General features: G+C 41.3%; 2 protein-coding genes across 3 annotated transcripts; one reads left to right on the top strand and one right to left on the bottom strand.

The window, feature by feature from the left end:
- The first annotated feature begins 503 nt into the window (after positions 1-503).
- LOC110977148 (uncharacterized) lies at positions 504-4,995 on the top strand. The gene is made up of 6 exons (XM_022231009.2): positions 504-704; positions 1,288-1,391; positions 1,748-1,879; positions 2,774-2,965; positions 3,309-3,431; positions 3,665-4,995. The coding sequence occupies exons 1-6, from the start codon at positions 644-646 to the stop codon at positions 3,791-3,793; spliced, it is 741 nt and encodes a 246-aa protein (XP_022086701.1). The 5' UTR covers positions 504-643; the 3' UTR covers positions 3,794-4,995.
- Positions 4,996-9,607: 4,612 nt separating this feature from the next.
- Positions 9,608-14,447, bottom strand: LOC110977151 (uncharacterized). 2 transcript variants are annotated; one of them, XM_022231014.2, is made up of 2 exons: positions 14,286-14,447; positions 9,608-11,897 (listed from the first exon to the last, which is right to left on the bottom strand). In XM_022231014.2, the coding sequence occupies exons 1-2, from the start codon at positions 14,344-14,346 to the stop codon at positions 11,101-11,103; spliced, it is 858 nt and encodes a 285-aa protein (XP_022086706.2). In that variant the 5' UTR covers positions 14,347-14,447; the 3' UTR covers positions 9,608-11,100. The 2 variants fall into 2 exon arrangements, with proteins under 2 accessions (XP_022086706.2, XP_022086707.1); XM_022231015.2 differs by lacking the exon at positions 14,286-14,447 and adding an exon at positions 13,891-14,266.

Genomic DNA, 14,447 nt, shown 5'->3' with positions numbered 1-14,447 from the left:
CATCGTTACCAGAACGCAACACATTAACTGGCTCAAAGAATCTATGACTACCTTTTCAAAAAAGGCTCAACATGACAAACGGTAAAGGCTGTGTTTTACTGACAAGAGGAATGTGGCAGGTACCCAATTGTCATTCCTGTCACTGTGAACAGATCCCACTAATCAATTGTTCTCAGGATGAAATCTTTCATGAATTCTAGGGTGTATAGCAGTCTAGCCAATTTTTCTTCGAAAATTTAGTAACAACGTAGACAGCTGGCAGCAAAAGGAACTTCAAAAACCAGCTCCAGCCAATAAAAAACCACGTAATAACCAAGTGGGCTAAATTCTAATCCGTGCACGTGCCTTTCAGTCAACGAGTTCAACGTTTCATAATAAATTATAATAATATTAACATAATCTATGATGATACGGAAATGATATATTCTATTAGAGTGGTATGGTGCACCTTTCGACGGCGCGATATCCTGTGTCCTTATGCAAAGCTAAAAAGCTCTGATCTTAGTGGCTAATACATTCGTTGGAGAAGAGTATAAAATCGGAAGTGAAGCGAAATTTCTTGAGAAGTCTCGGCCTCAGCATCTTGGTATCAATTTGTGCTCTCTCATCTGTGGTTCGTGGTCTGATTGACAAATTCAGCACAATGTTCCGCACCTTGGTTGTTGTACTGTTGGTGACAGTGGCAGTCTCTGTCTTTGGAAAAGGTGGGCCTATTTCTTATGATGTTTTGTCATGTAATGTCCCTTTTTTTTCTTACAATTGGGTTTGCGTGTGCAGAGCTGATTTTCATTTGCCATTTATAAAAAGAATATTTCGAAACCAAAAAGGGGTCTCAAAGATTAGTCTTTCCAGAAATAGTTTATCCTATGGGAATGTCGATTCACACCGCCTCTCCATCTTATGCACCACAGTACAAAAGTCATCAATAAAATATTACCTGTGGGTTTAAACCAAAAATTTCTCAGTTTTCAATGATAATCTGCCTCTACTTTTTCTGGAAATGTTTTGCAGACTATTCATAACCATGCATAAATAATTTGGAAGAGAAGTTTCATTTTCATTCATTTTAACCTTCAAAACAGGAACAATAAACCATGAAAGCAGCTTTTCTACATGTGACGTGTGTTTGGCGGAAATCTATCGCGCGTTGTTGCTTTAGCAACACCGAGTGCACATGCAAGAATGAAATCTTACTTTTTACAACAGTTAATTTTTTTTTCTTTTTATGCCACTGCATTTATTTTGTCACGGTTTCTTTGGCTGTGGCTTTTTCTCCTGGCTAAACAGATCACCCAGTGTCCAAAGACTGTAACGATGACCCTGCAGGCTGCAGAATTTGTGTGGAAACGTATCAATTCATGAAGGCTTCCCTCACGAATGCAGCGTTTGTGGTGAGTAGAAATAGACAGGCAAAAACACACACTGAAAACAGTAAAAGTGTATTGATTATGATGTAAAAAGTTTTAATCGTCGTTTTCCACAATTTAAGCCTGGTCAGGGAAATGATAGCATTGGCTCTTCAACGGCTGATTTTGCAACCAGGATTCTTGATAGGTGCCCATTCTCAGTTTATGCTGCCCACACTGGAACTAACCGTGTCATTTGTATTTCAAAAATCGGTAGTTCATGTATTGATTCGAAAAACTGCTTGGAAATTCTAACAATCGAATCAGGATGTTTTCCTCTTACACGTTTTATAATGCAATGACTGATGTTTAGATGCTGATCTCTTTACATGCATCCACAGCGCAGCAACGTCGAGTACTTCAAACTTTCTACCTGCCCTTTCGTCCCCGAAGGCCAACCAGAGCACAGGCTTTGTGTCAACCACTTCAACGAGATATATGGCCATGTTCGGCTGTTTGTATCAATGTACTTGGTACGTTTCATGATTACTGCAAATGCGTCATTTTAAGACAACCCCCCCCAAAAAATATCAATAATCATAAATAAACTAAATAAAATCGCAGGGCACAAGCCATTTTGGAAATGGACGTCTACACTTTATTGCAACACAGATCCCTATGGAGGGTTCAGCTTTGGTCATTTTTTCCCGAATATCAAGATAAAAGTCCTGATCATGGGGGCTCCCTCTTTCCTGTTTTGTTTACAAACATCCGTCCCACCCGCCCCACAAAAAAATACTCTCATAGCAGACAATCGATCTGCATGTAAATAGTTATTTTATGTGCAGCTTAACCCTATTTACTGGCGCGTAGCCTGCATGAGCCTCAATGTTCCATTCAACCTAATTTCTGTGAAACCTTATTTTTAAGAAATACAAGTTCCAAATCTGTTAGCAAAGCTCAAATTCCGAAACTTCAACTCTTATATATTTCAGCCTAGAATGTTACCCGAATTATGGAATTTTCTTGCTATCGTATTGTGTCTTGTATTTCGTGATTTATTGTAGTCGAGTTCAAGACAATAACCTGGTAAGCAACTTCATATTTCTCGCGAATGAGCAAATTTGGCGTTTTCAATTTGAACAGAGACTTCCTAAACTGGGCAGTCTTCTCAGAATGACAACACAACAACACTGCTTCCTGTTGACCGGGAAAACCACCAACACTTTTAAAGCTCACCCTCAATGCACTTGACTAAAGAAGAGTTCAACAATTTTCATACATTAAGGAAGAATAGAAAGCTGCACAAAATCTGCATCTCTGACGCGCTTATTGCATCGATCCTACAGACAGTCCCTGCGTATAATTTCCCTGCAGAGAGGGTACGCACAGAGGTATTGATAGACTTCATTCTTTGTTAATGATAGGACAACACTCGTAAGTATTGTGGATACGTCTGCCCATCGGCCAGAAACAGCAGCCTGCCAAGTTGCCAACCAAAAGCTGTCCAGCAGAGAGAGGGAGATACATGTGTGCTTAACAAAGAGGGCCCGGTGTGCGGAGTCTGCACAGGAACGGTGATCTGGCTGAAAGAGATGTTTCTTAACCAGCAGTTCATTGTAAGTGAATATTGAATGGACTGGGTGGGAAGCGCTGGAGCGAGAATTCGTTGTTGAAGCTACCACTTGTCCAGATATTATTCGAAAGATTTCCTTTGACAGTCCCCTATTTCACAGGGCAACTGAACCGATAGCAAAAACGAGCATAGTCGCAAGTTTGATCTCGATGTCATTCATGTGGAATGTAAACCAACAGTATATTATTTATAAATTCATGAGGTTTTGTTTTATAATAGGTGACACCATCTAGGAAACACCTCTTTCAATAAATGCGGTTCAGTCTGAATAAGTTGTTTGGGGGCCGACATGTCAACAAGATGTTTGTCTTATATCGTTCTCATAGCAAAGTGCTGGCGTGTATTTGAACGTCTACTGTGATCTGGCTAAGTCTCCATGTCTTCAGAAAATCTGCCGTCGGTACGTGCGGGAAACAGAAATGGTCTTCTTGGCATTCGGCGCTGCCCTGGTAAATAACTGGAAATTATTACTTTTATCAGTCTGTCTTATAATGCTGTGCAATAATAGAGGAAACATGTGCACGACTCGTGTTGAGTCGGTGAACATTGGGCCGAATTATGATTACACTGATGCGACTTCACTCGTTCGATAAAAGCAAAGCACTGTAGGTAACAACTTTTCACCTTTCAAATCGACACTCGTTTTATGTATATTTGATTTGATTTGATTTGATGTCAACAGGATGCAAAGTCCGTGTGTCAGCCTATGTGCTCTGGTTCTGCTACCGCCAGCATTCCCAACTTGGCCAGTACAGTCGTAGACTTCCTCCGCCGTGTGACTGAAGCAAAGGATACTGTTGGTAGTAAATAAGACTTGATTTTAAGGACACCTACACGGAATTTGTTTGACGATGACCTCAAACAAAATGTTGGTCGAAGTCAATCCGCCCCTTATTTACCGGTACCCCTCCATTTTTCGCCACTGCCTCTCAATGGAATTCCAAAGTGAGTTTGACTAGTTACCAGTGTTTAGGAGAATCCCGGGACAGGAAACCTTTCTACTATAAATCAAGTAATGAGACCTGAAAGTTCAGTGTGACGACGTTTTTGGAAAAGTAATTTTGAGTCATTTTCCAAAAGGACTGTTTTGGAAAAAGTTTTTTCGCAGTTTTTCCCATTTAGAGGCCCCTTGGGTCATTTTTGTTCGAGCACCCGTCATCTGAAAATAAATAATCCCGTGTATGTATGCCGTTATGTCTTGAAATACATGAACTTCACGACAAAGATTTCTGAGTTGCTCTATTCGCTTTTAGTTGCAGGAATGAGCAGTTTGTAAGGCTTATAGACTTTAATTGTTTACAGCTCTTACGCCTTCGCTAGGGATTTCCTTTTTGAGCAGAAGTTAGCCCTTTTGAGAGTTTTTCTGATTTAGGTTAATTGTATTACTTTATATTTTAATGTAACTGCAAATCGAATTTCAAAAAAGAATTTGCCTTGTTTTGCCACACTTATGGCGTAGAACCGAGGCGCAGTTTCAAAAAGTCAACCTGTTTGATTCAATTAAAAGATCTGACTCTCCTGATACACGATTTACAACCCTCGGAACACCAGTGTAACTTCAGGCCTACACACTTTGGTGGTTATTACTTTATCACATCTTTAACCTATGCACAAACATTTCCCAACCGTCTCACTTTAACTTGTAAATTCTGATTGACCCCACGTTTGAAAAAAAGGTCAACGACTAGAGCTTTTGAACGATATACCTGATCTTTTTAAATAACATTAAACAAGAAGAAAAAAACCGGAAAAAGAAACATTGACGTATACAACAGGTGTTATTGTGCACTTCGGGCAAAGTGTTTGCCAATTCCAGGTAAAATTTTAGTGAACAGATGGCTAGACGTCTAAAATTGATGTCAGCGTCTGGAAGCTGCAGAAGGGTCATGCCATATCTATTTTTTTCTTGATTTTTTTTGTTTGTTTTTATATTTTTGTAGATGAAGCTTTGAATAGTGCGCTTGCTAGTGCCATTGATATAACTAAATAAATGCATTACAAAGAGCAGTCATATTTCTGTTGGTTTTGTTTGAGTAGTTTCTACTTTTGTACATATTGTGGAACATTTTAAAAAAATCAATTCCTAGCAGCAGAAGTATCACTAGAGGCGGGAAAGCAGATGCGGTGAGATAGGAAAGAGGACTTGTCATCATTGTCCGAAAACCTACTTAGCAACAGACAAGCAACCAACACTTCTCATATAATCACGAATATGATGTAAAATCAGTGCTCTGAAACATGTAATTGCCGAGCTTTCGGTAACTGAGTACCTTCTTCAGGGCAAGCAGATTCAGTTCCCAACTGAGACCGATTGCAGGGCGGATCCAGAAATTTTTCCCCGTGGGAGGGGTCAGTTCACGGTTCAGAACTGAATCTGCTGGCCCTGAAGAAGGTAGCCTACTCAGTTACCGAAAGCTCGGCAATTACATATTTCAGAGCACTGATTATATATTATATTCTTGTCAATATTCTGATCACGGTGCTACGCAGCCCTTCCATACTTCTCGTATAAAGTTGATTCTGGGTTCGATGACAGTTTTAACAGAAGCGTCTTTGCCCTGAACCAGTGGCGTAAATCTGTGTTGCAAATTGGGGGTGGGGTGGGGATGGGGAAAGGTGGGGTGATGCCTTGCCCCGGCCGTGGAAATTTGAAAAGCGGGGAGGGGGGAGCGATACCACGTACACTATATAGGGGGCGATGTTCATGATGAAGATGCTCATCAGTTATGTGTATCAAATTCGTGCAGTATCTTGCATCACAATGGTATATTTATGACTTTTTAACATTGCTTCCCCTTTATAGTGAAACTGTAAACATTTTGGGAAATCCAGAAAATTCTTCACAAGCCACATAAAAGTTTTGGCTCATCACAAAAAAGTGGGGTGATGATTCAAAAGGCAATCCCCTCCACCTCACAAAATGGGGGGATATATACCCCTACCCCTGGGGGATTAGCCCATGCCCTGAACTATGTCTGACACTTTGGATGACACCATAGCAACAGCGCCTGAGTTGTACAGCAAATTTTGGATGATTTTCAATGCTTACGAAGTGCTCGCTTCAATGCATTTAACCAAACAAGGTTATGGAGCGTCAAAAGTGGACAACCCCATTTTCTGATTTTTTGCTAGTAGATTTTTGGGTTTGGGAATTTGCGTAAGATATTTTCAAAAACTCAATTTTCTGCTAGCAAAAATTGGGAATTTACTTAAAGAAGTCTTCGTGGCGCGACTGGCGCATCAAAAGTGGACAACAGGAAACTTCAATTTTCCGTTAGCAAATTTTATTTGATGCTCCCAACTTGAGGACAATCCCATTTTCTTATTTTCTGCACGTAGAATTTTGGGGTTTTTAAGTTGTATATACCTTTTCGAAAAACCCAATTTTTTGCTAGCAGGAATTTGGATTTTACTTTGACGACTGCGGGGTGGTCCAAAAGTGGACAAGTTAAAACGGTGGAAGGATACTTTTCTCCCTACGTTGAAATGGAATGGTCTTGGGAAGATTGGCATCACCCGACCCAGAAAAAAAATAATATGAGCGAAAGTTGCGAAGTGGCTGCCAGAATGACGGTCCTTTGTAGTAGTACTGCAAACGTGTGGAGCCAACCCGTTTTATTAACCCGCCGTCTGTTGACGAGCACCAGACAGCTCAGAGACACATCGGAGAGACCGACCATTGATATAAGACAGGCCCAGGCTTGCCCAGGCACTTGGTTTGTCATTAAGTGTTATCTTCAAACGTTTCTTCGATGACACTAAGCTTAGGAGAATGTTACTCCTTCTGAAGGTTGACTGGTGCATGTTCCGAACTCCTGTTGCGGTGACAAGGATTTAGCACCGTTTGCCTTCAATGACGGCATTTTACTCCAGCTGGGTGAAAGACTTTAATGCCGCGTAAGCAATGCTTGCTCAATCCTATGGTGTTCTATAGCTGCCAAATGTGCGTCGCTTCATCCCATCGCCCCGACGCGACGCCACGTCGTTGCGTCGTGTCCTGCTGTCTTGCAGTCGCGTCGTACTGTCGCATCGTGCCGTCGCGTGGTCTCATTGTGCTCTCGCTGTCGCCTCATTACTGGTAGAAATAAGCGGCGCCCTCTGAGACAGAGTTAAGTTCAGTTTTCATTTTTCATTATCAAATCTTGTAGGCCCTATGGGTGCATTCCACCAAATTGTTAGATTTAAGTTCAGTTTTCATTTTTCATTATCAAATCTTGTAGGCCCTATGGGTGCATTCCACCAAATTGTTAGATTCCTGGGCCAAAGCTCATTAATATTTTATGATCCTACGGGGCTTTTACAATAAGACATGCCAAAATCAGAAGGGATCATAGAAACATTTCTGTTAATCCTGAATTTAGGACTGATAGTTTCCAGTTCGGGGTATTTCTTTCACCCAAAAAACCCAAAATGCAGACCTATTTTGGATAGAGGCGGACGGCTATATGCAGAACTGAGCGCATAGTTTTACTACTCTTTGAGGGATATCTTTGGGGAAAGGTGAATTTTAAAAAATTACGTAGCTAACCCCCCATAAAATAGTACTAAATAAAATTCATTCATATTTTTAGTAAAATTCATTGAAAACCGACATGCGGCACACGAAAGTGTGAGAATCATTTCTGTGAACACAAAGTGAGCGCAGCTTTAAATGAGCGACCAAACTCTGCCGTTTAAAACAGATATTAATCAGCTTAAAAAGTTGAGTTCACAACCTGACTTAAAGATTTACATTTAACAACTACTTTCCGGCATAAAAAGTCAGTTTTATCTGAGAACGAATAATTTTGTTCTGTAGACAAAGTTTCTTTCATTGTGTTGAAGGCTTTGAATTCCCTTGCTTGTAACTTCATTCAACAGAAACGTCAGCCCTCTGCTTCTCACTTTGGTTTCATCTCTGCCCCGAAGAAGAATTCTGTCACTCATATCACATCGTCTGTCACATGATTTGGGTTCAGTCTGTCACATGATTTGGGTTCAGTGCGTCTTTAGACCCGACAAACACAAATCATGGCTGTCTTGGAGATTTTTCCGGTGAAATCTGGAGAAAATAAACGACAAATTAGTCATTCCGTTTTTTAAACCCTTTTCGCCAGTCAGTAATATTTCAGACAGTCCCAACCTCGAGACAGTGAAGTTTCATATACAAAGCCTGATAGGCTAGATAGACTGTCATAAATTTCTGACTAAGCCTATATAGGCTTAAAGTTAAGCATTATAAAGTACAACTTGAGAAATTTTCTTAAACTAAAAAGTGCGACTCGCATTTTCTTTTGTTCCTTCTTCCAAATTTGACGTTGATCTCCGCTAATTCACTACTGCGTACACCTCGACAAATATTCTTTCCAAATTTATCCATTCCGAGTGCAGAATTCAGTTTTTCTTTCAAATCTGACGATCGAAGCACAAAAACCTCAACAGTTTTTGAAAAACTCCATTTGAAAGTACACACAACGAAATTCGCAATGATCGTTATTTACACTCCTGAAAATACGCATACACGCGGGACGCGTTTTGGATGCGATGTCCTATTCAGTCTATATAATAAAGATCAATGGTGTAACGCTATCCAAGCACATTGTTTTTCCAGGACTTGTGACATACGCCCTCCATTGGCCTTAGTAATCACCAGCCATTTTTAGAAACAGTCAGGCACGACGGCACGATACGATGGAGGACGATAAGGCAGCACAACACGACGGTGCGACGACACGATGCGACGGCAAGACATCAGGACGCGACGACACGGCGGCAGGACGCGACGGCCTAGCCCACACTGCATAAACACCATACAATGACAGGCGAGGCGATGATTTGACGGCACGACACGACGTTACGACGGCACGAAGCGACATCACGACGGCGCGATAAGACAGGACGGCACGACGCGACATCATCAACAAACAACACCACGCGGAGGCACGACGCGGCGGCTAGATGGCACGAAACAATGTATTAAACATAGCATAAAAGTAATGAGAAAAGAGACGACGCGACGGAGCAGTCGTAGCGTCGCGTCGCGTCATGGTGTAAGGGGCGATGGGACGACGCGACGCAATTTTGGCGGCTATAGAACACCATACATTCCTGACCTACACTTCTGAATATTCTGCCAGTAGTTAGCAGGGGGCGACAGTCTAGCACAATTTGAAATTTGCTGCAAAAATAGAAAAAGGTCAGCAAATGTGGCACAGTTTGACCTTCCCTGTGAAATTATGGCACAATCGGATGAGATAGGATGATAAAAAGACACAAAAAAGAGATATGTTGCGTGATGTCATGGAAAATTACCGACTAGCCCACCAGAAGGTCCTAAAGTAATCAAGGGGTAGTAAGCAATAATCCTTAGATATACAATGGACTGTACGTGCCGCCGGCAGGTACATGCTAACGGTCTTGGGTTTGGCTTACTTTGGTTACGGAGATCTGATCAATACAGGAAAGAAGAACGGGCTGACCCTGGCTAAATTTCTTAATCCTTCGAACTAGGGTTTTACGAGCCGTTGCCCTGTACATATACATATATATGATTTTGGCTCTGGCTGAAGTTATTTTTCTTTTGAACTGGTGTTTTACGTCGGTTACCCTGTACATGTATATGGTTTCACAAATTCAAACAGAGAGGAGCATTACTGTTGATCTTTATTGTGGAATAAGTGTAAAATAGATCATCATTTAAAAAAATAAAAATTCTCGTGGGTGGCATATGACGTCGATTGGGGATTTAACACATAGCAAAGGGGTAAATTTATCCGTCGTGCTATGGAATATTGTGCAGAAGTTCTAGACCAGTATCCTACCCGAAAATTGTTGGTCGGTAGTCATGCCGATTAGTAAGAACATAAAACAAATTCAGTTTTTTACAATTATACTATTTTTAAGAATTACTAAAGTTGATTACTGGAAGTTTGTTACATTTTAAATTAGAGACATTACATGTACTCGTTACTATTTTGGAACCATTTGTCTCTAATGATTGCTGTAATTTAGTGATTTTCCTCTTCATCAGTAACCTGAAACAGTCTCTCAAATTTATCAGCATTTATCATCATCAACCCTGTTGAAGATTTTGTTGACTTCCATGCCTTTGTTAAGTTTTTCTTCGAGATCATCTACAATGTCCTGGTGAGTTTCATTATGCTTCAAATGTAGGTAACTTGACAGAAGCTCCATATTGTCGTCGAAAAAGTCTTGCTTGACCGCCCAGGGGGTCTTTCTGTTTGCCTTTTTCCTGGCTTGATCTTCATCCATGCCTTTGTTGACGTACTTGATATATTTTTCTTCCTACATCTCGCTATTTGTTTCTCTGGCTTCAGCCAGCCAATTTTGGTTGGTGGCATTGTTCATATTGCTCTGTTCATTCTTCATTTAGCTTTTTTCATTGCTCATATTTTTCTATTTTGACTTTTTTAAAAAATCTCCTGAACAAAACAAGTTTTTATCAAATTCCTTTTGCTAGACCTTCGGCAGGTCTATTAGATATCCATACGTGGGAAAATATGGTGACGTCATGATGACGTCTCCATCATTTACGATTTTGAATTCTACATTATAAGCAATATCTGATCGTCACGAAATTCACTCAGTAAGTTAACAGTCAATCCCTGATTGCATTTCTGAAGTGCATTTCTGCAGAAAACTGTGAACTTCAATTCACCAATTTCAGGTATATGTGTAGATTAGCAAATTGGATTAGCCAAGTAAGTAATAGCGCTATTTACTAGTAAGATCGTCCTACTCAATTTGGTGCATATACTTCACACGTATTCACACTCGCGGCCGCTACCGAGTGCGGAAATGCCCTGTGTCGCGCAGTTCGTTCCAGCATCTAAGGTCCGAGAAAGAAGCAAGGACATGTCCGATGACCGGGACTGTGGGAATCACCATTTCGAAAAGATTTTTCTTCTCGGAATTAAATAGCTCACAACATATACAAATGATGCTTAGAAAAGGCTCTGAATCCAAAGCAGCTCCGTGGTTGTTCACAACCGCATTCGTCTGGTTAAAATTTGATTCACTCACTATTTAAGACACATGAAAAAAACAAAAGCCGAAAGAGTTTTAACGAAAAAAAATATCAATTACTGAGTAACGTCTTTTACGATCGCTTTTGGACTTTCATCTTTCATAACTTGAGAAACCATCTTCGGTGAAGCGGTGGGTTTCGTCCCCATTCAAGGCCGGATCGAATATGCAAATGCAGAAACAATCCTTCTCGCCAGTAATCATTTCGTGCTTGTCATGCAAATTCATGAAATAGTTGGTGCCGTTCTTTTCGTCCGTCTTGGTTTGCTCATGGGTCCAGCGATCGCCGTCATCTTGCCAATAATAAGTTGTGCTACCATGAATATAATACGCTGCCTCGATATGGTTTCTGTACTCTTGCTTCGACGATGTCTCAGCTGCGACACGAGTGTTGGTGATAGTAAGTGGGAAGCCATCTTTCTTGACAATGAATCGACGACTGTTACCATTCCCGAACGCGATATCCTTGTCGGTGCCAAGCAGCTCGGACAAGCTTCTAATTAACTCAAGAGATTTATAGACGACCTGGAGGTCTGGATAGTAGACTACCAAGACGCGCATATCACCCTCTGCTGACACGTACAAGGTGTGCGTTACATCTGACGAGAGCGCCACCACATGGTCAGGACCAACATAGTATTCGTCTTTTACACCTTCCCTCTTGCATTTCCCACAGCCGGTGATGAAATAGTAATGATGAACGCAGTGTTGGTTGTCCGGGGACCTCAGAGAAACACTCTGTCCTGCCTTGATGCGAGCCTCGTACATACTGTATCCACTGTAGTCATTCCCAGCAATTACATTCACACCACTGAGGGCGCTGTTGGGCAGAGAAATTGTCGGTTGGTTGCAGGAGTGAGTGACAATCATGGCTTTTAGAATACCTGTGACTGAGAAAAAGACGGATAAATACAGTGGGCCACGTTAAACCAACAGGAGGAGATTCGCAGATGTTCGGCAACGCGTGATAGGCCTAGTGTGCATTTACAAAATTATAAGAAATAGGTGATGATGGCGTACGCGAGGGGGATAATCGGGGGTTCGGACCCCCCAATTCTGTTATCCGTAGTCGTTAATAAAAACAAACATAAAATATGGAATGTATTGGCATTTGTGGCAGAGACTTAAACAATTATTTCATTTTAATTAATCAATCAATTTAATTAATTGATTAGATTAATTATTTCTTAATTAATTAAGTACTGAGCATACGGTGTTTATCAATATATACGTTGGGTAAAGGCAAAACCCGTTGTATAAATTATCACGAGATGAATACCTAGTTACATAACACAGCTCAATACAAACAAGTCCCTTTTCATCCTTGCCCGTGCTTTATCTGCTCTTTTCAGTTGCGCAGGACAAGATAAGATGTGTATTAATGGCGCAAGACATGGCTGTTCAAGCATGATCCACCCATAAGTGGACAATTAAACCGCGGAGATGCATTGAATATCTCGAAAGCATGTCGCGCTTGTACTAAAAGCTACAATAGTCCGTGGGCTACAATGGGTTCACATGCACACACCCCCCCCCCCACAACTTGACGTCCTTAGTATGTTGTTATGCTGATGGCCCTACTGCATCAGAAAAATGATGTAAACATGAATTTAAGATGTAAAAAATATCCACTTGAGTGAGATATAAACCCCAAGATTAACGCAGGAAATGGGCGTAAAAATATGGGTAGGGGAAACAAAACTGGTCAAATCACACGTTTAGCTTCTGCCTATCTGGACAAATTAGGTGTCATTTGAGAGCTATTTAGGTCTCCTGTCTGAGGGTGTGAAGCAATGACAGATATACCCCTTGGTTATGCAAATATAGGTCAAAAGGTCAGGCATACTCTAATGAAGTTGAAATTTGTGACCCTCAAAACTCCATCCACACACTGCTGTGGCCACATTTCAATGAACTTTGAACATGGTTTACGGTTGACACCATTTATGTTTTGAAAATAAACGTATTCCAGGAAAAAGTGCAGATTACCAAGATAAGCCCCTTCATTTCAGAAACAAAAACACGTTATTACCCCGAAATGCATACTGTCAGTGCTCTCCTATGAAATCCCTAAATATACGCTGCAAAAACTGGGGTGTTAAATTTAACACCTGCGGTGTTTCCAGAAGACTACACTAACACTTGTGTTAAAATTTTGGTGTTATTTGATGTTACTTGTAACACCTTTTACTGAGTGCACTTATAGGTGTGCAAAGTAACATCATCAGTGTTAAAGTAACACCATATGGTGTGGTCATCTGATAACACCCAAAAGTGTTGATTTTAACACCTGAGTTTTTACAGTGTATAGCTTTGGCCAACTAATAAATTCCTTAAGGAAGTGTCACCGTTCATATTGGTGCAGAATCTGTCATGTGGCCGTCTTACACAGTTGATAAAGACTGGTTGGTGCCAAAAATGGCGCCTGAACAAGGATAATAGTGTTACGTTCCTACAAACTGTTCCCTTTTTACATGTACATCACGGAAGTATATAAAAAAAACCGGACTTGCGACACCTATGTATGATATAGAAGCCAACTTGCGGCCATTTTACCAAGCCCGATGCGCAGGTTGCCTCGCTTCTGTTGACGCCAGGGAGAACAAAGGTTGGCACTGTCGGGCAAGCTCTGTAGTCGGCTCGGTAAAATGGCTGCTAGTGGATTCAATGATCTCTATAAGCTGATTAAGGGCATTGCGAGTCCATATTTTTTTATATATACGTCTGTGATGAACATGTACGTTATTTGTATTACACACACCACGCACTCCACAGCCAGCGCACAATGACCATGCAGATTGCATGCATTGTACATGTACACAGCGCCGGGTATACTACGCGTGACCCAGTTGCACCATAGACCTGGAGGAGCCTTAAACCTACCTCCATGGTTGCACTATGCTGCAACATGGCCTTCAACCGCTACTCAACCCGCAGCACATTTCCAACCTTTTCAAATCTTTTTTTTTAATCGATCTTACTTTCAGTCACACCGTGGAGCTTAATCGTGTTAATAGCTCCATGGTCACACATGTGACCCGTTCATTCGACCCAAACAGACCTCCACTTCATAGCGTACGTGTCCCGCTGACCCACACACTGAAAGCCCGTGTCTAGTCACGGCACAGCAAGGTCAACCGTGGCTTTTTTATAGCTAGCTCCATCGGTCAACTACTTCCACTCGCCCATAGTTTCACCCCATCAGAATTGCGTGTAGATTTCCTAGCCATCCAGAGACCAGGTATCATACACAACTCTATGCATCGAGAAAGACTCACCCTTTCTTTTCTCTCGTTGACCAAGTTCCCTGTTGCACAACCACGAGCAGCCTTTCACCATCAGCGAAGACCAAATGTCACGTATGTCCACGCCGCAACGGACATCAATTTAGTTTGATTGAACTGCGCATGCTCAAAACCGTTGGGAAGCAGCACGGACTT

Source organism: Acanthaster planci, linkage group LG02 (assembly GCF_054643075.1).
Source record: "Acanthaster planci isolate LZ-2023a linkage group LG02, COTS_SCS, whole genome shotgun sequence".
NCBI classification, from domain to species: Eukaryota; Metazoa; Echinodermata; class Asteroidea; order Valvatida; family Acanthasteridae; genus Acanthaster; species Acanthaster planci.
Note: the sequence above shows the minus strand (reverse complement) of the source record. Positions and strands in the feature narration are given on the sequence as shown.

Bases quoted from the DNA above. Each gene is read 5' to 3' on its own strand.
- LOC110977148 (XM_022231009.2), top strand. From the start codon at position 644: ATGTTCCGCACCTTGGTTGTTGTACTGTTGGTGACAGTGGCAGTCTCT. The intron at 705-1,287 runs GTGGGCCTATTT...CTGGCTAAACAG, and splicing joins AGTCTCTGTCTTTGGAAAAG to ATCACCCAGTGTCCAAAGAC. The intron at 1,392-1,747 runs GTGAGTAGAAAT...ATGCATCCACAG, and splicing joins TCACGAATGCAGCGTTTGTG to CGCAGCAACGTCGAGTACTT.
- LOC110977151 (XM_022231014.2), bottom strand. From the start codon at position 14,346: ATGGTGAAAGGCTGCTCGTGGTTGTGCAACAGGGAACTTGGTCAACGA. The intron at 11,898-14,285 runs GTGAGTCTTTCT...TCTTTTTCTCAG, and splicing joins TCAACGAGAGAAAAGAAAGG to TCACAGGTATTCTAAAAGCC.